Genomic DNA, 25417 nt, shown 5'->3' on the forward strand with positions numbered 1-25417 from the left:
GGATTTATGGATGGATGGAACCTGTTCCACAGGTTGAACTGCAGCTTTCTGGGAATGCTGAGCTGGTTTTTCAGCCAAATAACAAACACAATATTTGACAAATGACTTGTGTGTCACGCTTCAAATAATTCTCTTTGCCGCTGCAGTATCTGTGAACGATCTCTGCTTGCAGGTGCTGTTGATCACCATTCAGACTGTGATAAAATCAAGGATGGTTGAACTGTCAGTTTTAGTATTTCCTGTGCTTTGTCAGTTTTATCACAGGCGTTAAATACGTCAGCTGCGCATGTTTTTCATCACCCAGAGCTGTTCGCTGCCGCTGGTCAGTGTTTGTGAGAGGAGGAAAAGCCTTTGTGTCAATACAATGCATCTAAGCTGTGTGAAACACACACAAACCGCTTAAACTGACAGCTAAAAATCAGCTTTAGTCTTTTTTGCTGCCCCGGAGGACAAATAAGGTAATAAAAAAGATTTTTATGAAAAATGTCAATGTATTAACATCACCAATAATGCAGAGATAGTACAAGCTATTGTAAATGCTTTATTGAATACCCAATTATAGCTAAATATCTAAAGATTGTATTGAAAAGGTTTCAACAATTGTTATTATTTGAGGATGGGCCAATAACATATGCCACCCATACCCTCCAATTCCAAATGCCTGGCTCATGGGCTACTCAGCAATTTGCATTCTTATCCATATGCTATCTGTGTGTGAACACAGAAATAAATACTTATCAATTCCATGGGATATTTGGATAAACTATCATTAAAATATTTTAAAATATATAGGCATATGTTAGAATATTAGGGTTAGACAATGGATAATAGTCATTATAATAGACCATAGACAATAAACCATTCATTAATTCATTCATTCATTAATGTTAAGGTACATTAAATAAATAAATAAATAAATAAATAAATAAATAAATAAATAAATAAATAAATATTTGAACAGAGAAGAGCTTAGTAGTAATAAAGATAAGTGCAGTGCCATGAGATATCACTGAAAACTGGAGAAAATGTATATTTTTTTCCCTTCGGGTTCTCTCCTGAGAATAATTAAGCATATTATACAGAGAAGTGTTGCTGCATATCTTGAGGGTTTTAATGGTAAATAGGAGACAATTATTGAAATTAGCGGCTGAGCTTTAAGCTCAGTTTGGGTTCCGCTGGAACCGAACCTGCAGGCTGTGGCTGTTCTGCTGGGGATCCGGGGTGAGGAGGCAGGCCGGCCGGCAGCTGCTGGATGAGAGGCAGGGAGGAGGAGAAAGGAGGGAGGGAGAGAGGAGGGAGGGAGGGAGGGAGGGACCGGGATGCGGGGCTTGTTCACATAATAGCCGGCGGCTGAAGGCGTGGTGAGTGTGGCTCAATACGAGGCGTGCGCGCGCGCTCCGGTACTACAGGAGGATGAGCGCGGACAGCGGCTGCACGGCCAAACCGGGCGTGGAGACAGCTGAGCGGGGCTGATCAATATGCCGGGGAAGATTTACCCTATCGATACCCAAAGCTGCATTTAAGGACTGCAAAGGTAAGAAGAGACGAGGCTGTGATGGAGCAGATTCCACCCGCCCCGGTGAGACAAAGTAGACCGAGTCATGCCTGCTGGAGAGCCGAGCACAGAGCATCAATGAACAGGGGCTTTTTCTTTTTTTTTTTTTCTTTTTCATTTAATTATTTATTTTAGCTTTCCGCTCACACTGTTTCCTCACTATAACATGCAGGAGTGCGGTTTTGTTTGACACATCTGTCCAGTCATGGGCTCAGGTGGAAACCACCCATGTACAGTAGCCTACAGTAGCACATTCATTGTTCTCCCTGCACAGTGGGAACTGGCCCTGGTGGGCTTGCCTCTTTCTCTCCCTATCTCTCTTTTTTTAAATGTTGCAGCTGATTGTAGTTGAAGTGTGCAATAATCCTGTGAAATTCATGCTGAAGTTGAAGAAATGTGCAGACAACAATGGGCAGAATTTGTCATGCAGCAGCCTGATTTAGGAAGTGTGACTTGGTGAATGTTAAAAATGCTGGATGAATCATCATTTTACCCTTTGCAGCACTGTGAATCATGTATGTCTGGGGATTTCTTTTTGTCATTGGGCATTTCTGTGGTTCATATGCTTAGCACAGTGATCTTTTATGCCCCACAGTGGTGTAGTGGCTGGTACTATCGCCTCACATTGAGAAAATTGCCAGTTTGAGTCCGGTTGGGAGGGGGGGCTTTCTGTGTGGAGTTTTGTGAGCATGGATTCCCTCCCTCAGTCTTAAAATTTGCATTTGAGGTTATCTGGTCACTGTGAATTGCCTGCAGGTGGGATGTGAGGGGGTCTCGATGTGTTGGCCCTATAAATGGTGTACCCTGACTTCACCCAGAGCCCAGCCTTGTACGACCCTGAACTGCATAAAGCGGGATTAAAGATGCATGGATGGATGAATAATTTCTGGGTGACAATCAGGTCCAAGCCAAAGAATTTTAGAGTGAAATGGTTATCATATGTTTGATGCAGGTAGGCCAAAGTATGCCTCTTTGCACCTCTCTGTCACTTTACCATATTTTCTTCCTTTTCTTTGAATTTATTGTTCCAGCTTCTCTTCTGGATTTGTGATTTTCCTGTTCTTGAGAGCAGCAAACGCTTGAAGGAAAAGAGGCTCACGTGTAGGTATATTTAAAGCACCAGGCAGTGTAAACAGGAATTGTTGTTGCAAGGTTTGCGTCTGTGTGACACACAAGTTCAGCATGAAACTTCACCGCTCTTCCTTTTTCTTGCAGCAGAGGATGTCCTGAGCCATATATCAGCTCGCCTGAAAATGTATGCATCTCTGCCAAACTGTTCTGACAGGCCAAAGAGTCACTGATGTCATGTTTGTTGTTTAAAAGCAGCTTCTTTATCATACGACTCAGCCTCTCTGGTCGGGGACGTAACGACTTGTTGTTGTCAGTGTGAGAGTGATGCTCCTCACTCTCTTTCATGCTTCTGAGAAATGTCTCGGCGCTCAGTTGGCAGTCCTCCATCTAGGAATTAAAACCTCATGAGACTTTTGGAGAAATGTGCTAAAGACGGTGAGGGGAAAGGATCTATTTTTGGATGGACAAAGTAATCCTGTACTAATATATTTAAGTCAAATGGACAAAATCTAATAGATCTAGGGAGGTGAAGACATACAGCGAGGCAGCGAAGTGAAATGAAAAAGATCGGCAGGCGAGGATTTGGTTTTGAACTTTGTCTTGATCCATTTCCCTGGAAATCAGTACAAATGGATTAAAGAAAATCTACCTTTGAAATATACCATAATCCCCAATGTTCACAGGTAAACTTTTCCAATACACTTTTTTTTTCCTCCCCAGTGTAATAATGTGATGATTCCCATGTTGCAGACACCCACATGTTCTCCTTTCTGCACCCATCCACGTCCGAGCCTCAGTGCCACGCTCCTGTGCTCTGCAGAAAGTCACTGCAGTACTTTGTGATGAAACTCTGCAGTTTGTGTTATCAGGGCTGTTGGTGGAGGACAGATTTAAAGCCCTTCAAATGTGGGAAAGCTCTCTAAATTACAAGGACACACAGTCCAAAGAAGCATCTGTGTGTTTTTCAGGCTATTTTTGGTCCTGCCATGTGTGTTTTGGATGAAAGTATCAACTCAATTTCTTCAAATGCCAAACCTGAAAAGAACCATGTTACATTGAACAAGATCAAAGTCGTTACAACTATAAAGAAATGACTAAATGTAACCTGAAAAGTTGCAGATTCACTTTAGAACAAAGCAAAAATAACCATATAGCATCACCATCAGGGCTTATGCCTATGCAAAACATTCAAAGTTCTCTTTTAGTCTATAAATGCATGTATAAGACGAGCTTTCTTCAGTCGTTCTGATCAGGAAGTACATTTACGTGAATGTCATTCGCTCTGTTTCATCTCGAGGAATGACATTGTCTATTTTTAGTTTGGTGGGTCAATCTTATAAATATCTCAACATCAGATAGTGAGTCATAATTTTATTGCAGGGGCCCAACGGGGATGTATTTCTGTCTGATGGATGAACGCTGCCTCGGCCCACAGTCAGATCACAGTTCCACAACCCTCAGTGAAAGATGTGTAAAAGATGGATGAATGGAATCTGGTACAGATAATAATTTCTGCCTGAATCGTGACTTTGGCAACTCTCCAACTTTTCCTCCTCCACTGTCATATCCTCATGATGTTTAGTGCATTACGTTTATGAGCAAATATAGCTCAGTTATACGGCAATATAACTTGACCATCGGGAAACACTTAAACAGCTTACAACGAAGACAATAAACAGCTTTTGTTAAAAGCAACAAACAAATTCTATATTTACATCATACCCGGTATGACTAGGCTTCAACATGCTAATTTAGCGTTATACCTGGAACTAATAAGACACAATAGTATTGAATATAAGTAGTATGTGAGCATTCTGTTTGTTTTCAGTTTTTAGAGTCGCTCTAGGTTCACAGCCTTACAAAGCTTTTAGAGTCAGTATAGACATGTATATTGAACATGATATAAAAAATAATTATCTTTTTTTTGCATAATGTGCAAAAACAGTGTTGATTGTGGACCTTGTGAGGATGGTCAATGTCTTTTTGTATCATGAAAACATTTTGTCAGGATTTTGATCACACAGCAGTCTTGTGAGGTTTTATTCAGACAGAACAAAAGTAATAGATCCCCATTTAGATCGCAGTTCTTGAGTTTTTCTGGCGCAGTCACGATCATTCAGGGTCAGTTTTCACTAAAGAAGCTCAAACTTTGATTTTCAAACACTTTGAGCTCAGGTGAGAAAAAGTGGCAATCAAAACTTCACTAACACAAAAATATCACAAAGGATCCTCACTCACGTTTCATCTCTGTATTTATTTCACTTCTCTTTATCCATCAGTGTCAGACTAAAGTGAATAATGGAGTAAATTTGGACCATTGCTGTCACAGTAGCTGTTGATGGAATAATGTGTTTCTTCTGCACTTGCAGTTGTGCAGCCAGAAGAAAAATGTGTCACAGTCTCCTGCTGCCGGCGTAGACGCCCTTTCTCGAGGTGGAAAGCAGAAATTCATGCTGCATGATGACATCAGTCACATGAATCTCTTCTCTGTAATGCAGGCCGTCCTTGTTGTGTCAAAGAGGCACTGCGTTATGAAAACAAAATTATTCATTCCCCTCAGCTTTAACATTTTCCACAATATCCCGAACCTCATCATGGCCGTGAATTTCCCGGATATCACAAACAGTCAAGACGGTCTCTCTTTGTGAGACGACGAGAGACGGATACGTTTTGACCGCCGACAACATGAGTCATGATGAGATAAGAGATGGAGAGATAATCCTGAGCGGGATCCATCAGCCCACTGCAAGAAGCGCTCTATTCAATCTGTGCCTGAACTCCTGAGTGTAGCTTTACTTCCAGTGTCTTGGTTTGTGTGGCCATGTTATTTCTGAACTCACACACTTTGTGATTAAGCATCCTGTGATGGATTTCTTATGGAAGGACTCTGATCTTCTTTCCAGGTGGAAAATTCAGGTGTGTTATAATATTTTCTCAGGTGGATTCAGTCAAAGGTGAGCAGGCAGGGGTCTGGTAACAGTAGAGGGAAACATGTCCTATCACTTGCTGTCTCATGATGGGCCAGCAATTGTGTGTCTCAGGCAGACATGTGCTCGTCCAATCCCACTTCCTCATTGTTACAGACTAACATTTACACTCAAGCAACTTGCTGACCTCATATGTGAGTTGAGGATTTTCATTACAGTTGAATCAGATTTAACAGAAATGTTTCGTCAAATGCATTTTGAGGTGAAAACACTTTAAATTATGCATGCTGATTGATAATTTAAAGACAAGTTATCTCTTGTCATGAAATTAGTAGCCACGATCTTAGAAATTTACATGTGCTCGTCCTATATGGAAAATAACATTCATGGGATTCCCATCTCGATAAAAGTTACCTATCCTAGTTCTCGGGGTGATAAAAATCAGCTATGTCTACAGGGAAGAATTTGCTGATTGTACATTGTTTTATTGTCACAGAGGAACTGTAGGATATTGTGTATCTAAACACAGAAATTGCTGTGTTTCCCTGCGCCGTCACATTCTGTTAGCTCGTCTCTTCCTGCGCACTTGAATTCACAAGCAGATTTTTGTTTCCCTGGTCTTCTTGTTTCTGCTGTTTAGTGTAAATCTCAGCAGCAAATGTCGATTTCATACATCGATTTTCACAGTTTTATAGTTTTCTTCAAAATTAGACATACGTCTGCATTGGGCCTCCTCATGAGAACATGTAAGCAAAGAGAGCAGACCGACTGGTGTGTGATACGACTCTTCATCAATAATGCATGAAAACGGGAAACTAAGATAAGACAGCCTGCGTCTGGACATGACATTTAACCAGTCTGATGTATTAAATACTGACAGCCACTTTACCCAGGAGAATGAGAAATTCTCTTGTTAGGATATTGTATGACTTTCAAGCTTGGCTTTTCTTTTTTTTTTTTTCCAGTTATGAAATGCAAATATCCATTTTCAGCGTTCGCTCATCATCAGAAAGAGTTCCATCGTTCCAGATCTGATGGCCCCAGACATGACGATTCTTTGTTATATTGCACATGCATGTAACAACCTGTCTGTATGCCAACCTCCCAGGTTTCCCTGACTAAAGCCAAACCTGCACCCTGAGGCGCAATACTCAGCCAGCGTCTGCCCGATCTCTGGAGACACTCGCAGACTGACGCTTCTTTCATCTCTTTTTGTTCCATGCCTTCTATTTTTTTTTAAACATGGAGGTTCAATGCTTGTCTTAACCCCACAGGGTCAAAGTCTCCCCCTTTGTTGAGGCTGCATAGGCTGTGTGTGGTTGACCTGGCAGAGCTGTCGACAGCGTCATAATGGGATGAAAAATAAAGGCCTAATTCATGATCAGCGCGCATGTGTAATTGCTTTTGCATTCTGCAGTTTTGGGTTGCAGTCTGCACTGCTGCCGGGGTGATTGTGTGGTTTAGTGATGAGCGTGTTCTGTGTGTCACACTGCCGGGTGCGGGGTTCAGCGCTGCTCGACCACTCTGTCAGGTATAAATAGCAGATCTTGTAGTGGTCATTATGGCTCTCTGGTGTTTTATGGTCTAGATTGCAGAAAATTGTTGCTCCTTCCTTCAGTCATCTCAACACTGCTGATTTAGTCTTCCACGCTTAATGTGGTTTATTGCGGTATAGTAGAATATATTTGTGATGTGGGTTCATTTTAAACTTGGAAAAGATTTTTGTAAGAATAAATTGAATGGAAAGACACTAATTTAAGTCAAAGAACTCTAAAACATGCTTGGACAACACTTTTGAATGGAAATGAGATTTTTTTTTTGGGTAGTTTCCATAGATTTCTTGAGTGCTTTTTAAAGGGTTAACTTCATGCCTGTAACAATCCCTGCACCATCTAGTGGCCAGTTCCTGTTCTGTGCACACACCCGCCTGCGGTAATGCCATGCTGAATGCAGGGTCCACTTGCCTGACCCCTCCACGATGAAGTCGTAACTAAATCGAGCTGAAATCAATGTAATAATACTGCTGTGATTGTAACTAGGAGGCCCACTCCACGATAATTAGATTTATTGAATGTGCACTTTTAATTTAGATCACGAAGGACAATTTATGGCCACAGCGATAAGAAAAGTTATTCGGGGTGCCACCGTCGATGTTGTGCTCATTAAAGCAGTACAGATGGCGTAATTTAAAGGAGTGACTGGGAGTGTCCTCCTCATTTAGGAAGCGGGGCAATCACTTTAATTATTTATCAGGGCAGTGTGAGAAAATAATTAGATGCATGGTGTTGAGAGGAGAGTCCTTTTCTGAGGTGTCCTGTTGGTTCAGAGGAGATTCCTCCTGCTGGTTTTATCAAATGACATGACTCAGTTAAAACGTCCAGGAAAAAAAAAAAAAGAGATGTGGGAGAAATCTGATACTCAGATTCAAACCCATTTATCCTCAGAACAGAGTGGTGACATTTCAGCTGGGTTACAGTAAATTAAACTACATTAGCAGACAGCGTCGGCACAATTGATCTCTCGTGTTTGTTTGCTGACCCCGTCGTGTTTGTATTAAGAGGCGGTAAAGCCTAAACTGTGGTCAGGAGTCTTGACTTAGCCTGCCCTCATTAGGTCCGCCGTAAGCCGCCGTGGCTCACAGTGAAAGGCCCAGCTTCTCGCACAGTCACCAGGATGGAGGTTAATGGAAGTTAATGCTGCTGTTGCTCAGTCACCGCTAGAAATTTCATGGTCTTGATTTTAGAGGAGTTGCTTTTCTTTTTTTTTTTTGTTTTCTTTAAGAGGATGACGTCCGGTCAGGGATGCATCCACACCTGCACTCTCCCAGGAGAGGTTTACCAGGTACAGCAGCTGCTCGGTCCATGACGACTGGTAGAAACTGTGATCAGCCTCATTCTGTCAAACCAGGAGGCTGCTGGATCCATCTGGTGCACCTTTTCCTCCTGTTTGTGAGAAGGCTTTGTTGTAAAACCGGTTAACCTCAATCTGTCATCTTTACCGGCTATTTGATTCATCTGCTGTACAACGCTTTTAGTGTCTCTCTCAGAAATATCGGCCCGGTTGTATTTTGAGGGGGAAAGCGGAGGAGATCATCTTGCGAAAGCAAACACGAAGAATTTTGTTGGTGTTTTCTGTGTTTGAATACCAGAGATTCTTAGTTTAGCTGAATTTTATATGCAAATAGTTGCAGGTGGTCTGCAAGTTGAAGTCTGAGTGTTTTCATGCTTCTGAAAACTAGAAAATACACAAAGAAGTGCTTTTCTTATTGCAAAGAGGGAATGCAACTTCATGTCTTTAATATAAGATTTACGTCAGTAAACATCTCTTCCGAATTGAACATCTATTGATTCAATCATAATCGATTATTTTCTGAAACAAGTGACGGAGAGGAAATTTAATTTATGTCAAAATGATTTAATCAAAAGTTGATTGAATCAAAAGTAATTTCATCAGTCTCTCATATTTTTGTAATTTTTCCATGTAAAATACAACAGTAAAAAAAACCTCAGATAATTGCAGTAGCGTTAAAAAGTTACAAGAATTTAAACCACTTGAATTAAGTTGGAGCTCCTGAAATGTGCACTTCTCTAAAAGTTCAGTGTGAAAGGTTCAGAAAAGGAACTTAAAATCCCCCCTCCGGTTACCATGACAACAAATCCTTAAAACAAAGGTTTTCTTGTCTTTAACTGTGTTTTTCTTCCTTCTGAAGGATCACTGTATTCACCACCAATTCCTTTATTTACTGGTAGTAAACATTCATCCGCTTTTATTGGGTTAACATTCGGATAAGCTGACATCATTAAAAATAAGTGAAAATAAAGTCACGGGACGTTTGGGATGTATTTTTTATTCTGCTAACGTAATAAAAACACTCACATTGGATCCTGTGTCACAAACCTTGACCCTCCTGTCTGCTTTCCCTCTGCAGATGACTGAGGGGAAACTGTGCCAGGTGCAGCTGCTGGACGACAGGAAGCTGGAGCTGCTGGTTCAGGTACGAATGTTCCTCGCGGTAAAGCTGCTGTAATCAATATGTCTGTCATAACAGTAATAATGGCTCCAAGGACTCTGACGTCCATCCTTTTCACATGTCAGTGAATGGACCGAGGAAAGCGCTCTCATCTTAAAGGAGCATCTTTCAGTCCTGACTAGAAACCACAGCTGGTAAATAAAATGTCGCAGTTAGCTTTGTGAAGAAGCAGGTATTCCTCTCCTGAGGTTATGCAGACTGAAAATTAGTCAGAGAGGCCTGGGGCAATATTTACTGTTGCTCACGTGCTTGTTTTGAAAGGTGAGGATGTGTCAGAGGTGTATTTACAGCACGCTTCCACTGCCCTCAAGTGGGGAAAATATGGTGATTTTTATGCCTAATGAGAGAGAAGACGAGCCATCAGAGGAGTGCCCGGGTTATCTGTGCTGTGAAAAATAACGAGAGAATCGTTGAATCACACTGAGTTCAAAAGTCTAAATCCAGATCTCTCCCCCCCCCCCCCCACCCCCCCCCCCCCCCACAGCCTAAGCTACTGTCGTATGAACTCCTCGACTTGGTGTCCTCCCACTTCAACCTCAAAGAGAAGGAATTCTTCGGACTCGCATTTTTTGATGACAAGTATGTTAACGGCTGCATTTGTTTAGTTTTTCCCTCTTGGGTCCCAGATGTGAGCGCGGCTGCGTCCAAACAGCAGCGCTCTGACGGCTCTCTGTTTGCTCCTGCAGTGGTCAGTGTAAGTGGTTGCAGATGGATCGCAGAGTCCTTGAACATGACTTCTCAAAGAAGGCCGGGGTCATTGCCCTCAACTTTCTGGTCAGGTAACGGTTCACTGCCGGCCACATCAGTGGTGTAGTGGTTAGCACTGAGGCGGCACGGTCAGAAAATCCCTGGTTCATGTCCAGAGTTTGAGGCCTTTCTGTTTATAGGTTACATGTTGTTCCTGTGTGTCATAGTTCTAAATTACAGTGAGTGTGAGTGTGTGTGTGTGTGTTTGTCTGTCTCTGGACAGGTGATCTGTCCAGGAAGTACCCTGGCTTCCATAGAATGGCAGAGACGATAATGCATGGATAATTACTGTATATTGTAAAAGAGCAGACAGTCCAGCAGGGAGCGCCATCAAGTGTTGCACTTAAAATCACAGCAAGTTTCTGACTTAGTTTCCCTGATATTTTAAGATTAATACAATACACGAATGTCTCCCATGTGTCCTTTCATTTGAAACTCACTATATTTCATCACTGTTTTTAGTGGTGACAAAAAAAACACCCAATATATAACATTAACTATGTCTTTGTCTTTACCCTTCACAGGTTTTATGTAGAAAACATAACGCAGCTGAAGGACATCATAACAGTGGAGCTGTTCTACCTGAATGCGAAATCTGCTGTCTACAGTGTGAGTACACTTTTTTTCCCCTGTTTTTCTCAAGTTTGAAACAATGAAAAATGACCCAGCTTTTTTCTTTTCTTTCTTTCTTTTTTTTTTCTGAGCAACTCCATGATGATTCACTGTCTCTGGACCCTTGCAGCACAGTGGCTGCAGGGCATAGTTTTCTTACTCTGCTCGCTGGAATGTAAAGCAGAGTGTGAAGCAGTAGAAAAATATGGGCCTCATGATAGGAATAGGTAGAGGTTGTAGTGGGGCGACAGGAGGAGAGTCGGCGATTGGATCTGGAGAGTTTTATCCCTGTGCTGCACGTTTTCTGCATTCTACTTATCTTGTTTATCTATTGTGCTTCTCAGGGGATTATCGAGGTGGAAAGCGAGAACGTCTTCAAATTAGCTGCGAATGCTTTGCAGGTTAGTGCTTTTAATAGACACATAAAATAAGTGGTGCATCTAAAACCAGTCACCTAATCAGATTTTTTTTTCCTTTTTCCCCTGTCTTCAGGAAGCTAAAGGAGACTACACGAGGTAAGAGCACATTATCGGCCGGGTAAGAAGTATTTAACAGCTGCAGGATGAGTTAATACTGAGCTTTTAGCGAAGACATTCAATAGGTCACTTGTTTCTCCAGTGCAGACAACAAAAATCAATGGCAGAGTTATGTGAGGCTCACCACAGAGTGCCGAGAAGCTTGCACCAGGCAGCTAATGAATCTCACGCTGCTGATAGAGGCCGTGTATGGCCGGGCAGAGACACCTTCCCTCTGCAGCCGGTGGAGCTGTGTTTAACACTGCTGCCATTTGATTTGATATTAGATTGTGTTCAGAGGGGATACTGCAGGGCTTTGTGCAGGACGCCACCTGGCTCTGGCCAGCTGATCACGTCTATACAGACATCTTTGTTCTGTTCAGTGAAGGTTTAGTCGTGGTTTAGGGTCAAGCTGCTACGGAGGACACAGTGGTTGTGTTCTTTATAAATACTCTGGAATTTTGGTAAAGATATCAGGAATATAAAGTCATTCAGATTCAGTTCAGCTTTGTCGTAGTCTTTTCAGTTTGAATGATTGTCATTATTGATGAATATTAATTATTTGCAAGGTGAACAAACTGATTTTTGATCTCAGTGTTCGAAAAATGAGGATGCACTGATCGAGCTTGTAAAATAATTCTGTCAACAGGGTTTGTGGTCAAACATCTGGAGGCGTCCTAACATTTGAAAATCTATTAAACCAGTCTGATATGTAAGCTCATTCATTTTGCACCGGATTTATTTATCTATTTATTTCTTTTTAATTCCCAGTAATCATAAATATATTGAACTTGTGCACTCTTTGCATACAGACTTGAGACTCATTCTCTTGTGAGTATTTGGAAAAACACTTTTGACACCAGAGTGTTCCCGATGTGTCAGGTCTCCGGGATTTATGTGAGAATTTATTTTCCGTGGCCCAAGTCGGTTCTTTCTGTATAACGCTGGTTTATGTTTGTTTAAAACAAGAAAAAAAAAAACATTGATAAAATCTATAACTGTGTGACAGTTACGCTTGAATCAAACCACTTCAGAAAGTATTTCTGAATCTGGTTATTTTCTTTGTGAATGTCCAACAGCTTTATAAGGAATAAAGCACAAGCACTTCATTTTTAAAAGTGAAGTATTTTTTCTTGTGTGTTTCAGTGATGAAAACACTCGAGCTGATTTGAAGAAACTACCAACTCTTCCCACCAAAGTCCTGAAGGAGCATCCATCTCTTGCATACTGGTATGAAAGGAATTCTTCTTTTAATGTGGAAAACTTGTCATGACAATATTATCGTTTTTGAGTTGCTTCCATTTATATTTAAAATGCTACAGAACAGTTTGTATATATATACATGTGTGTATATATATATATATATATATATATATATATATATATATATATATATATATATATATATATATATATATATATATATATATATATATATATATAAAACAACACATCATCAGTAGGGTAAAACTAACCTGTCTCACGACGGTCTATATATATATATATATATAGATAAATATAATTTTGCCTCACTTTTTCACACATTCCTTATTCAATACATGACATAAAACAAGACATCAATAAAAACAATCATAAAACTTCAAACGACAAGCATGGAGTCATGTTGAGGTTCCACAAAACAGACACATAATGCTAATTTTTAATTCATTTTTGGAAAAATCGTCGGAATTAAGGCAGCTAGCTTTCACTGATCTCTTGGCTGTGAGCATCGGTGTCATCTGCTGCATTATGACCTTCTACTCTTATTAATCAAGAAACTGATCATCCCCTGAGCCTGACCAGACCCTCTGGGGTCATGTCGTTGCCCTCGATCCCCATGTTTGACACCCCTGGAACGCTTCCTCATGTGACAGATGACAATGAAAAATCGGAAAAGAACATTATCGACTTTTCCTTCACCGCAAATCATTTCTTCGAATCAATAAAAATGTAAGCTTTATTTGTAACTTTCACCCACCGAATTTGTTTCCCCCCGTCTCCTTTATGCAACATCACAGTGAGGATCGAGTTATCGAATATTACAAGCAGATGAAAGGCGTATCCCGAGGACAGGCCATTGTGCAGTAAGTATTGAATCACAACACGCACTTTCTGCAATTTGTTCGACACCAGCAAGCAGCCAATGAATGTTATTAAGCTTGAAGTTCATTAATCTTCCTCTCACCTCCATTAGCCCTCCCATATCCCTTTTTCCTCTCTGGCACGCCTCTTCTCATCATCTGATAGAAATCAATAGCTCCTCTTCAGTTGCAGTGAGATCACACTGCTCCGCTGGCCAGAGAGGAAAATCCCCGTCCGGCGTTTTTTTACACCGCAATAACAAACCACAAGCAGCCGGTAAACAGCAGCTGGAGGGCTTTAATAAAAGTTTTCGTTTCAGGTATTTGACGCTGGTGGAGTCACTGCCGACGTACGGCGTGCATTATTTTGAAGTTAAGGTACACCGTCCCCTTGTCATTTGTTAGAAAAGATGTTTTCCCACAGCTGAAATGAAGCCAGGCATGTAAGCTGTGTTATTCTTGCTTCACAGGATAAACAAGGGATACCGTGGTGGCTCGGCATCAGCTATAAGGGCATCGGCCAGTACGACCTGCAGGATAAATTAAAACCTCGGAAGGTAAAGGTTTCCCTCTGAAATGGCCGCTGGTGTTTCACTGCTCGGCCCGTCTGTCTCTGAACATGATCGCTGAAGGCGACTGCAGGGACTGCAGCTGCTGAACACAGAGGTGGTGATTCACCCGGTTCAGGCATCATCTCCTTCACTCCAGTCAAGACTGCACTTCAGCTGCAGCCGGCAAGGCCAGACTTCAAATCTCAGAGTTTAAGTTTTTGTTTAGGGAAGTCTGTCAGTTCGCTTTAGGAAGGACTGAGAGGATTGTATAAACCTGGATCTTATATAATCCTCTATGAGTCCCCCGTTCTTTGTGGCCTCGGAGCTAACTTTTAGTGTAACAGGTGGTGACTTTAAACATTTTTGAAGCAGATATATACTGTAATAATTACTCTAATATTCAGTGCATTTTGAGGTAAAACACATCACACCGATGGATCAAACACGCAGTTAGTTATTTTCATGACAGATACCATCATCAAGTGTGTTATCAAATTCCTGCCCCCAGGGTGAAAATACAGGATCAGAGTTTCCTGTTACTCATATCAACACACTTTTCCTGTTTTTTTTTTTTTTTTTTTGGTGTTGTATTAGCTGAGGAGTTAATTGGGCAAACACCCGACATGCGAGCGCGATAACGCAAGACAGCAGATCGCTGCTGCGGCGCACAGTTTGGTGATTCAGCCAAATTATTTCATGCATCATCTATTTCGTTCAAGCTCTCCAGCTGAAGCACACAAGGCCAGACTCGAAATGCCAGAGTAAAGTTTCAGATCTGTTCAAGGAAGTATGTTAGATAACTTTATGAGGACTTGAGAACACGAGTATCTGAGGGCTGCAGGCTGTCTGGTGAAAGGAAGCAGGAGGTTATTTGTAATTACTTGGTAATAATGGGCAATTTTGAGGCAAAAGAATAAAGCATGTATTTTGATTTACCTGACACATCAATTCAAGTTCATTTAATGGTATTAGTAACCATAACTCTCTTGAGGTAGAAGTGTGTTATGATAATTCTGCCCCCTATAATAAATACAAAAGTTGCCCGTCCCTGATTTCAACAGTGTGAACCTGCATTTCCTGTTTTTTTAGTATTGTTTTAGCTTAGTTAATTGAGGAGACACCCATGTGCGTGATCCGTCAGGTATGTTCTCCACGACGTTACATCAACTTGCGCTCATGTGGAAATGTGCAGACACGCAGCGAGAGTATAAAAAGAAGGGGAAAGTTTAGAACGATTTGCATCGTTTGCACTTAGCGCCGTCTCACAGTCAAAGCCTGATAATCGCTCACAAATGGTGCAATCCAGCTCCGCTCGCCGCTTTGCAGAGTTGTGCAAGTCGCCAGCTGCCCGCTGCGTCCCGGAGAGGAGAAGTGGGAGTGAACTGCTGATGTCAAAGGGAGCGAGAGGGGGGCCGGATCTGGGCGTTATCGGGCATATTCTGAGAATACCTGAGGAGACAAGTCGGGAGCTGACAGGAGACGGAGCAAAATATGTGTTTGTGTTGAAAAGAAGCAAAAGAAGCGAGGACTTTAAAACTTAACAAACAAGTGGTTTGAACATCCATTGTGCCGGTAAGACTGGATAATACGCTTCTTTGTCAGTTCGGCTTCAGTTATCTTTGTATCTTTGTCTCTTTAAGTGCTCACAGCGGCCCATACGGTGTATGCTTTAATAACTAACTTGTGTGCCAAGTTAAAAAGACAGATCAATGATCATGAAAGTTACTTTTCAAGAGAAATATGTTTTCCTCTCCTCGTGCATGTGAAGAACTTGATGCTCCCAGAAGCGTCCACATGCATTGTGGCTTTAGTAGCGCTGTCTGTTTAAGTTTGTGTCTCATCCTGCTCTCGTACAGACGCTCAGTGAGTCAGCGACCCAAACAGATTGTTCATATCTGCTCGTTGCCGGTGAGCACCTGGGTGATGGGCGGGGATGGCGTTTGAACACGATGAGCCACAAAACGGTGTTGTACAGTACAATGAGTCGACACATTGCGGTGTTTGTCTCCCTCCAACACCTGTATCAGTGCAGACTTGGCATGCGGGGCGGCCCAGACAGTAATGACAGTTCACGTTACGGTCTGGCTCTGTAATGACTGTGAGGCAGCCAGGCCAGCCAAAACACCTGTGCCGCTAATTTCTTCTGATAGTTTATTTGCTCTCACGTGTCACGCTCACGTTTGGAGTTTTACTTGATGATTTTATGAGTAATAGTGCAAATCCTCGCCACGTGCAACAAAGGGATGAGTTTTAAGGCTCTTAATTCAAGCATTATCCACTGATTCAGACTGTCAATTATACAGCACTTCTGTCTAATCCTTAATTGTTCTTGCCTCATTTTCACCACCAGCTTTACCAGTGGAAGCAACTAGAAAACTTGTACTTCAGAGAGAAGAAATTTGCTGTCGAAGTTAACGATCCTCACCGGTGAGCAGCTGTTGGAAACGGCACTTCACCACATTCTTAAAATGTTTGATTTTTGACATTTATTGTAAACGTGATAAAGACGCTCAGTTTCCCTGTATTGTGTTCAGGAGAGCAGTAACCAAACGCACATTTGGGCAGACAGGCCTTCTCATCCACACGTGGTATGCCAGCCACTCTTTGATCAAGACGATCTGGGTCATGGCCATCAGCCAGCATCAGTTCTACTTGGACCGAAAGCAAAGCAAAGTAAGTGTCAGCGATGAGTCCGTCTCTGTTCTGGGTTTACCCGATATTCATTTTTTCCACTCATTTTTTAACATGATCGACTTTCTTGTGTTTGTCAGGCTAAAATAGGAACAGCGAAAAGCGTGGAGGAAATAGCCATGGATCTGACGGAGCATGGAGGAGCGAAGATGAACAGACTGGGAGACGTAGTCCTGAAGAACAACCTGATAACAGCCAGCAATGGGAGCCTGGTGTCGACAGGTTGGTGGAAACTTAAAGCCTAAGGAAATGTTCAACCATCCATCCCACTTCTGTACCTGAGTTATATTGTACATCGAAGGTTTATTGAAGGCTACCATTAAGCAAAAAGCAAGGTACACTCTGTGATCAAACACATTTTGGGTCAGAAGCAACATAAAGTTCAATTTAAACCGATGAGCTTATAGAATTTATAGCACAATTTATAAATACGTAAAATTCAAAGAAGCCTTAAAGCTTGTTTGTGTGAAGCGTCCAAAATGTGGTGAGTGGGTGGATAAAATGATGCTTCTTGGATTTGGTATTTGGTTGGTGTTAGAACGGTGTTTGAAACATGTAAAGATATCGTTCATATATTCTTTTAGCTGAGAATTTCTTGTTTAATTTGATGTGTGACAGCATTATATTTTCAAACGGTTGTTTTGATTGTTTGCAACAGAGCTTGCAATCTGTTCAATTTGATGTGAATTCACTGCATTAATATGCCCTTCAGTTTCAGGTCTGAGCTGTTGTATCTTTAAAACAGCACAGTCTCACTTTGGACTAAAGAAAAGTTTGTTTTGTTGGTGTTTCCACTATTTTTACACTTTCCAGTATCGTGTCATGTCATGAATCAGTTCATGTGTTGAGAAACAAGCCTCATTTTCTGACACTCTCGACCTTGACAGACACATGTGCACACATTTAATTAAAACTTAATATGCATTTCAAACTTTTTATACCAGAAACAAACTCTGCTTCACTCCATATTGATGCTAACATGCTATGGAAAATAAAAGAATAGGGAATGAAATAATATAGAAAAAAGGTATTTCAGGTCCCATTTTTATTTTAACGACATGGCATGTTGAGTAAAAAAAAAAAAAACTACTCTTTTTCTGTGTTTGCAGGTTCTGCAGACTCTGAAATGAGCGAAGAGCAGAAGAAGGAAAAACTGTCTGAGCTGAGAAAAAAAGAGCAGGAGATTCAAGATATTTTGGCAAAGAAAACAAAGGAGCTGAAGAAGATTTGCCTGAGAGAGGCGGTGAGAAATCAGCTTCTATTAACATTATTTAGCATTTCTGCTGCCAAGCACAAAAAGCGAATCAAAAAAACAAAAAGGCCAACCTGGACAGCTACGTTCAGGTTGCTGAACTCCCTGTATTGAAGCGCGCTGCTTTGCGGCAGGTGGATTGTGGTTTGTTCCTGCTGTTTCCTTCAGTTCGTCACTCCGTCTCCTGCAATCCGTGTTTCTGTGCTTTCAGGAGCTCACTGGCAAGCTGCCAAAGGAGTATCCCCTCTCATCGGGTGAGCGACCGCCGCAGGTCAGACGCAGAGTTGGCACCGCGTTCAAGTTGGACGACCTTTTCCCCTACAACGAGGTGGGTGTTTAACAGACGCACGTTATTCAGATGCAGCGGGAAGGTGTTCATTTAGCTCCCTGGTACTTTCAATCGCTATGATCACAGTGCTAACAAAGTATTCCTGACAATTTTATTTACTCTAAAACTACCAAGATGCACTTTGTTTCCTGAACAATACAGGAAACTTGCTCTTGTGCACATTGAGGCGAACAGATCATAAGCGTCACAAATATCTAAGATTTGCTGAATAGCTCTTAATTGGGAACATGTAGTGATTTTTCTGTGGATGTGCATCTGTCTGTGATTGTTGCAGGATCCCTTCCTGAGAAACCTGGAGAGCAGATTTGCCCTTCAGCAAAAGATTGTGGAGGCGGCTAAAAAGCTGGCGAACGAGCCAGAGCTGTGCAAGACAGTGAAGAAGAAGAGGAGAAGGAACTGTCTGGACGCCATGCACAGACTCCAGCAGATCGAGGACGAGATGAACCAGTACAGGATCAAGAAGGGGAAAAAGCCCACGCAGCGGGCCTCGGTGATCATCGCAGGTGTGCAGCAGTCTGAGCCTGTTCGTGTGTTATTGCATTAATCATTTGATGGTAAACATGGAGCTATTCTCTGTCTCCCTGCAGATGAACTCATTCGTTCAGACTGCAGCTCTCTGTCTAGTCTCCCTCTGGACGACGGTGAGTCACAGGACACACATTCTGCTGTGCAGAAATCGTTAGACCTGCTAAAGCGCCGGCGACGCCTCCCTCTTCTGACCGCTTTAACCCTTTAGAACCCGAGGCGATGTTCACACGCATCGATTTATGATTGCTTACAACATCCGAGTGCTTCTCTCCCTTTGAACTGGATGCAGCATGACTTCACCTTTACCGTAAATGTCATTTTGATGTCTTCACAGGGAACTCACTGAAACATGCAGAAATATTTTTTTCTTCCTTCTAAAATCAGAATAATAAGCTGGAAAATGTGAAATTGACAAAATGCACAATTGTAATATTAGCATGTGTAACAATTAGGTTCAGTGAATTGGAGTGATATATCAAAGTGTTCAGCACAATTATTTAATGCTGTAGTCCCTGTTTGTTTTTACTCATGAACTGCAAAAATGACCAAATGTAGCCACATGCTTGATTATATGTTGTAAAAATTGTGTCACGTTGACATTTCTTCTCCTCCTTTGACTTGGATGCAACATGCAAATATCTACAACTTAAAAAAGAACCTTTGTGTTTTTATATGTATGCAAGTGTATTAATTAGATTCCATAACTGAGTGTAAGAGGTGTTTGACCCAAACCTGATGATGTTTGTGATATTAATGAGAAATTATTACTATGTGTGACAGTTTGAATGTATGGCATCATAATCACGTTGCTTCCAGCTCAAACACAACATGCAGGGCGGAATATCAGCTTAAGCAAACGACCGAAGGGACTTTTTGTGATTGTGTTTCCACTCAGATGACTCAGACAGTGCCAGCCAGAGGCCGCGGTCGCGCTCGGTTCAGGGCTCGCCTCAGCTCAGTCCTCTGCGGTCGCTGGGAGCAGAATATGATGGAGCGCCTTCACGAGAAAATCACCACAACAAGAACCACAGCAGGTAGGAGAAAACAGTTTGTTTGCATGGGGTCTATTTTTTGTTATACTGTGAACGTCATTTGTGTAAAGTGCAACTTTTTCATCATTTTGCTTAATTATTTAAATATTTGTTGTCATGTCTGCAGCCTCGTTCCTTTCCTCACCACCCCCTCACTTTTTTCTTTTTCTTTTTTTATGTGGATCCTCCTCTCCTATTGTTGCATCCTTTTAGATTAGCTTTTGATGGCCAGGAGGCTTCCCATTACTACCAGAACCCAAGAGAGGTCTCCTCCACCCACAGTAGTCCCTATAAAACCCTTCCCAGACCTCCCAGAGATCCACGCAGCATGCCTCCCACCCCGGCTATGACCCGCAATGCCTACAGCAGCAGCCAGCTCAGGTGTGGTCGTCTAACCAAGCGCCTCTCCTTCACAACCAAACCCCCGCTTGACTCCAAACCCCTTGACCTTCAACAAATCCCTTATTTATGTTGTTTTTGTTTTTTCTATAAGTGGCTATGTTGTAGTGAAAGCGGTGTCGTCTTGCAGGTCGGAGGGGTCTCCTCACTGCTTCCGGCACCGCAGTGGAAGCCTGGAGTCTCAGCCCCGGCTCAGAAAGGAGACCGACTCGGAGAAGCCGGTCTTCATCTTGTCGCCGGCTCATCGCAGCAACAGCACAGAGGTGTTGGAGGACTGCTCGTCCTACACCAGCCAGTCCAGCCTGGACTACTGCGGCGCGGCCAACTCCCACTACAGCACGCTGGACTCCCGTACCTCGACCATGCACCGCCTCCACCGGAAGGTGGAGGTGTACGGTAACACCGGGAGCATGCCCAACCTGGTCCAGCACCACTCCGGCTGTAGCTATTCGTGCGAGAGCTCTTCACACTATGCACCCAGTGCCTACTACGTCGCTGGCTACCCCTGCCCGGACATGGAGCCTTACAACAACGGTGCCTACGTGTACGAGAACGAGGTGGAGGGCCACTACAACGTCAACCCGTCCTACCAGCTGAACGGCTACCACGGACACGACAGGTTCAGGCACTACAGCAGCGACGGGGCGGACAGTCTCTCTCAGAATCCGTACGCCACGGTGCGGCCGCCGCGGAGTCGAGAGGGGCCCAGAAATGAGCTGCTGGCCAAGAACATGCAGAAGGCGCTGGTGGCGGAGCACCTGAGGGGCTGGTACCACCGCAGCAGGGGCCACAGGGAGGGGGGGAGGGGCCTGCTGGCCGGATACGACTTCGACAGCGGCTCCCAGATCAGCCTGGGGTACCAGACCATGCCGGCAGGCTTCAGCCACTCCAGTCGGACCACCTCCTTCTCATCAGGTGGGACGATGTTTCTTCGAAGACATATTTAATTCCCTAAAAGCAAGATAACTGCAGTTTGGGTGAACAAATGTAAAAACAACCATATACATATATATACATATACATATACATATACAACCATTTCACAGCTGCATTGTCTTTGTTTTGAATGTTGAATGTGCTGCACTGCTTCAGAGAAATTATACTTGGTGGAAATATTTAAAAATGTTTTACAAAATTACTTATATAATACTTGAAAAATATAAAACTGCAATATTGCTGCCAATATTAAGTCAATTCTAACAGTCTTATGTAAGCCTTTGGTCATGAAAGAGTGATTTCCATGTAAAATGTCAGCGACGATGCTGTAATAACATATTCCCATATCATGTGATCGATGACTGTTTGTTTTGCAACAAGTGACGCTGTGCTGAACCTGACACTGTTTCCAATAACAACAGTTCACACCGGGCGTTTCTGCTCTCTCCTTGTTTCCAGTGTCTTCGGCTGAGAGCGCCGGTAACTGGCGCAACCAGCTGGCGGTCGGCCTGGCGGAGTTCGACTCGGCCGACGCGTCCCTGTGTCCTCACCCCGGAGCGCCGACGTCTCTGTACAACCGCAGCCCCACACACCACAGGTGATCAGCCCACCGTGAAGCTGTAGAGACCGCACAGATTATCCTGGTTGCTCATTATTATGAGAAACCATACGGCTTTGGATAAAGCATGTATATTTTTTTAGATTTCTAAGAAATTCTTCCACCTTTTTCTGATATTCTTCCTGTGGAATTGTACTCACATGGATCTTCTCTCTGTCTCTCTTCACTCTTTCATGGGTGATTTAACACTCCGGTGTGCAGATTCTCTCCAGAAAACAAAGAGTCTGACACAAAGCCTAAAAAGTCTGAGTCAGTAGACGCGGTCGGTGCTGAGGCCACTAGTTCAGATGAGCCGACAGACAACCATGCTAGCACTTAAGGGTGAGACCAAACGCAGCGGGACGTGTCGTGTTGTGTTGCCACTCATCTCCATCTCGACGTCCTGTCTCCATCCGTCTGCTTCAGATCAGTCAATCAGATCATCCGTCCGTTATTTTATTTTTCTTCCCATTCAGCACAGTGTTTTGGAGTTTTCTCACGAACGTTTCTGTCGTTAACAGACTTGGAGAGTCGGATTAGAAAGGCCCTGAATCTCTCATGTTAGTTGACGCAGCTGGACGCAGTAATATTGAGAGGTTTTAAACATCAGCGTGCTAACACATGCTCGGTTTCAGTGTGATGCAACGTCTTGCTGCACCTTGTTTGCTGTTATGTAATTACGCCGGATGATTAGGACCAGTGCAGGTACGGCTTGAAGGGACGTCGTCAGATATTTCATCACACGCCGGGATATTGCGAAAATTAAAACTGTGGACATGTCACATTTTGTCATGATAGGAACATGAATGCTTGTTGCATATTTCATGGTGCCGTATTCAAAATTAGCATGATATTTACCATGAATCTATTTTATCTATAACACAAACACACACAAAAATAAATACATTTTAAATGTTGTAAAAGGAACAGGCCAATACCAGAAACTTATTGAATATTCTTCTCATCAACACTCCAGACTTTAACAGTTATTATTTTGTATCTTAAATCTTTCCTTCATTTAATTTCATGACACTTCTCTATTGTATTTTAGTTCTCACTTTACGTGACACACAAAGAGCACTGTATGAATAATGGATTTGGGGAAACAAGATAATTAGCATTATTTATTAATCTAATAGCTCTTTTGTGTAGTTCTGCTATTGAATCTATATTAATTTTGCATACATTGTCCATAGCTGTTTGCTTCATTGGATATATACCACTGAATATAAGTGAAAAATGAAAAAAAAACATACAGACATTTCTAATTCCAATGATCCCTAATTTTATAACCAACTACAGATTTTAATTGTTATACTATGCATGTGGTTTCCAACAGGGTGTTGGCTACAGTCACTCTTTAATAAAAGTTGTAAAATCAGGACACTCAGACTCACTTTAAAGTCACCAATAAAACTCAATATTTTCATTTTTGGAGTGTGAGTCAGAGAAAACCCAAACACACCCAGGGAGAACACGCAAACTCTGCAGTGAAACGCCCATCGTCCCAACCTGTACATGGACCAGGGACTGTCTGACTATGAGGTGAAAGGTTTGTAACATCACCCTGTTCTCGTGTTTGCTTTAAGATTGCGACTTTATTCTTGATTTCACTTCATCGTCTCTTCAAATCCGAAAGCACGTGAACTAATGAGTTCAATCAGGATCGTTGAGCTCCAGTTTCCACTACATTTAAGATGTGATAAGTGTGTCATCAGAGGCCTGAATGACATTGAAAAAAGGAGTGTTGTACCAGGGCAACATGTCAAAAGAAGACCGTAGTACTGATGTATGCTGGGTGAAGTTTCACAGAAAATTACAAGGAATGAAAACTGTAACGTGTTCAGGTTGTCTTTTCTCACTGATTGAAACCTGAAAGCCTCACCTGTGCTGAAAAACTGCCGTCATATAATCTCCGGTACTAATCTGTCAGACTGCAGCGAAGTCTCGTTCCCTGTGTCTGCAATCCAGACAAAGCCCCGTCCTTCAGCTTTAAACCTGTAAACCTCCTCCAAGTGCGAAATGCTAAACACAAACATGTTATTCTCTCCAGTCCTGCTCATGTTTTGGTTTATTCCATTTCCATCCCTCAGTTTTGTCTCAGATCTTTATCACCTCTCTCTTCAAGCTGTCGACTGAAGACTTGACGTGCTGTCGTGTTCGTTGCCTGTGCAGATTTCTTCACGACAGAAGCTACATGAGCATCCACTGAAGAGGACCAAACCAAACATGGGCACAAGCGAAGCCATGGCCAGCAGCACATGAAGGGAACGAGGCTGTACATAGAGGTTTTCTCCACCCAGTCGTCTGCGAAGTTCTGTCCTGTGGGGTTTCTGCAGAGGGGCGGTGCGCCGCCCTGGTGGTAAAGTACTCTCCCAACACGGTGATGACACTCCTGAATGACTTTCCCATGTGCCTTGGATTGGATGAATTGTACAGGCAGATGAGAATGTGTCATGAAAACTTTGAGATGTTGCACAACCACTCTGGATTCAACTCTTACTGTCGATTGAAGATCACAAAAAAAAAAAAAAGAGAAGAGAAGAGAAAAGCAACGAGTTTTTACTGAATCCAACTCAATGTATTTTAACAGGAATAGCTACTGCCTTATTGACAACAGTAGGTCATAGAGTCAAACCGAGCACCATTTCCATCTCCCATGAATTCAAAATATTCTTAATTATCACATCCAAATAGAAAGCAAGGCTTTAACATTTTCACACATGACGAGAGCTGGTTTGATTATTAGAGCAAGCTGTGTTTTTGATGACCGTTCATTTCTTCATTACCTTAAACTTGGAAACAGAATGTAATATGTCAATATTGTTTATAGAGCCATTTGTCTTTGTTGGTGCAGTAATGTGTTTTACAAATGCATGACGAGAAAACTGAATTTTTGATAAAAAGGAAAAAAAATGTCAGGCTTTTTTTTATATCAACAGAAAACCACTGCCATAAAAAAAAACATATCCATGCTCTGTTTTTTTGTTGTTGTTTTTTGTGTTTCCCATTTCTTTGTACAGTCAGTGTGTAGTTATATGTTGTTAGATATTGTCATAAAATATTTTCCATTGGGAATCAAGTGGTAAATAAACATATGTGTGACACACGCTTGGCCTTTGTCACTTTCTTTGTTATAAATATCCAAAACAGCATTTTCAGATTTTCTTGGTTAAAAAGTATTTCATAACAAGAAGATTTTCGTCTTCCTTTTTGTCCTTTTTGCACAACTTTAGATCTCAATGCTACTTGGTTGGTTAGGAGTTAATTTTATATGGAATCATGGGAAAATGATGGATGTATAACAGTTGATTGTTGGGCTTCCAAGGAGTTTAATTTTAGCACATCTGTTCTTCTGAGCTTTATATTTATCGTGGACAAGAACAATTTTGATGTAAAGTATCTCAATTATATTTCAGAAGTACAGTTTTTCCTTTTCCTTTGTGTACCTCCATCGATTAAAACAGACAAAATATTCCACCATATTTTGAATTCCCATAAAAAGGACACCTGGCTCACCATTAAAATATATTTTTATATTGCA

At 42.1% G+C, this 25417-nt stretch overlaps 1 protein-coding gene across 3 annotated transcripts; it reads left to right on the forward strand.

Moving 5' to 3' along the window:
- The first annotated feature begins 1358 nt into the window (after nt 1-1358).
- frmd4bb (FERM domain containing 4Bb) lies at nt 1359-24469 on the forward strand. 3 transcript variants are annotated; one of them, XM_030118973.1, is made up of 24 exons: nt 1359-1534; nt 9482-9547; nt 10068-10162; nt 10270-10362; nt 10855-10939; nt 11287-11343; nt 11435-11457; nt 12604-12687; nt 13476-13541; nt 13859-13916; nt 14009-14095; nt 16440-16516; nt 16624-16762; nt 16861-17002; nt 17890-18023; nt 18244-18360; nt 18656-18884; nt 18969-19022; nt 19805-19943; nt 20154-20321; nt 20470-21254; nt 21735-21873; nt 22096-22215; nt 24049-24469. In XM_030118973.1, the coding sequence occupies exons 2-23, from the start codon at nt 9482-9484 to the stop codon at nt 22211-22213; spliced, it is 2955 nt and encodes a 984-aa protein (XP_029974833.1). In that variant the 5' UTR covers nt 1359-1534; the 3' UTR covers nt 22214-22215; nt 24049-24469. The 3 variants fall into 3 exon arrangements, with proteins under 3 accessions (XP_029974833.1, XP_029974834.1, XP_029974835.1); XM_030118974.1 differs by having other exon boundaries at nt 11435-11453; nt 12600-12687; XM_030118975.1 differs by lacking the exon at nt 22096-22215.
- Nucleotides 24470-25417: the final 948 nt, after the last annotated feature.

This window comes from Salarias fasciatus, chromosome 20, assembly GCF_902148845.1.
Source record: "Salarias fasciatus chromosome 20, fSalaFa1.1, whole genome shotgun sequence".
Lineage (NCBI taxonomy): Eukaryota > Metazoa > Chordata > Actinopteri > Blenniiformes > Blenniidae > Salarias > Salarias fasciatus.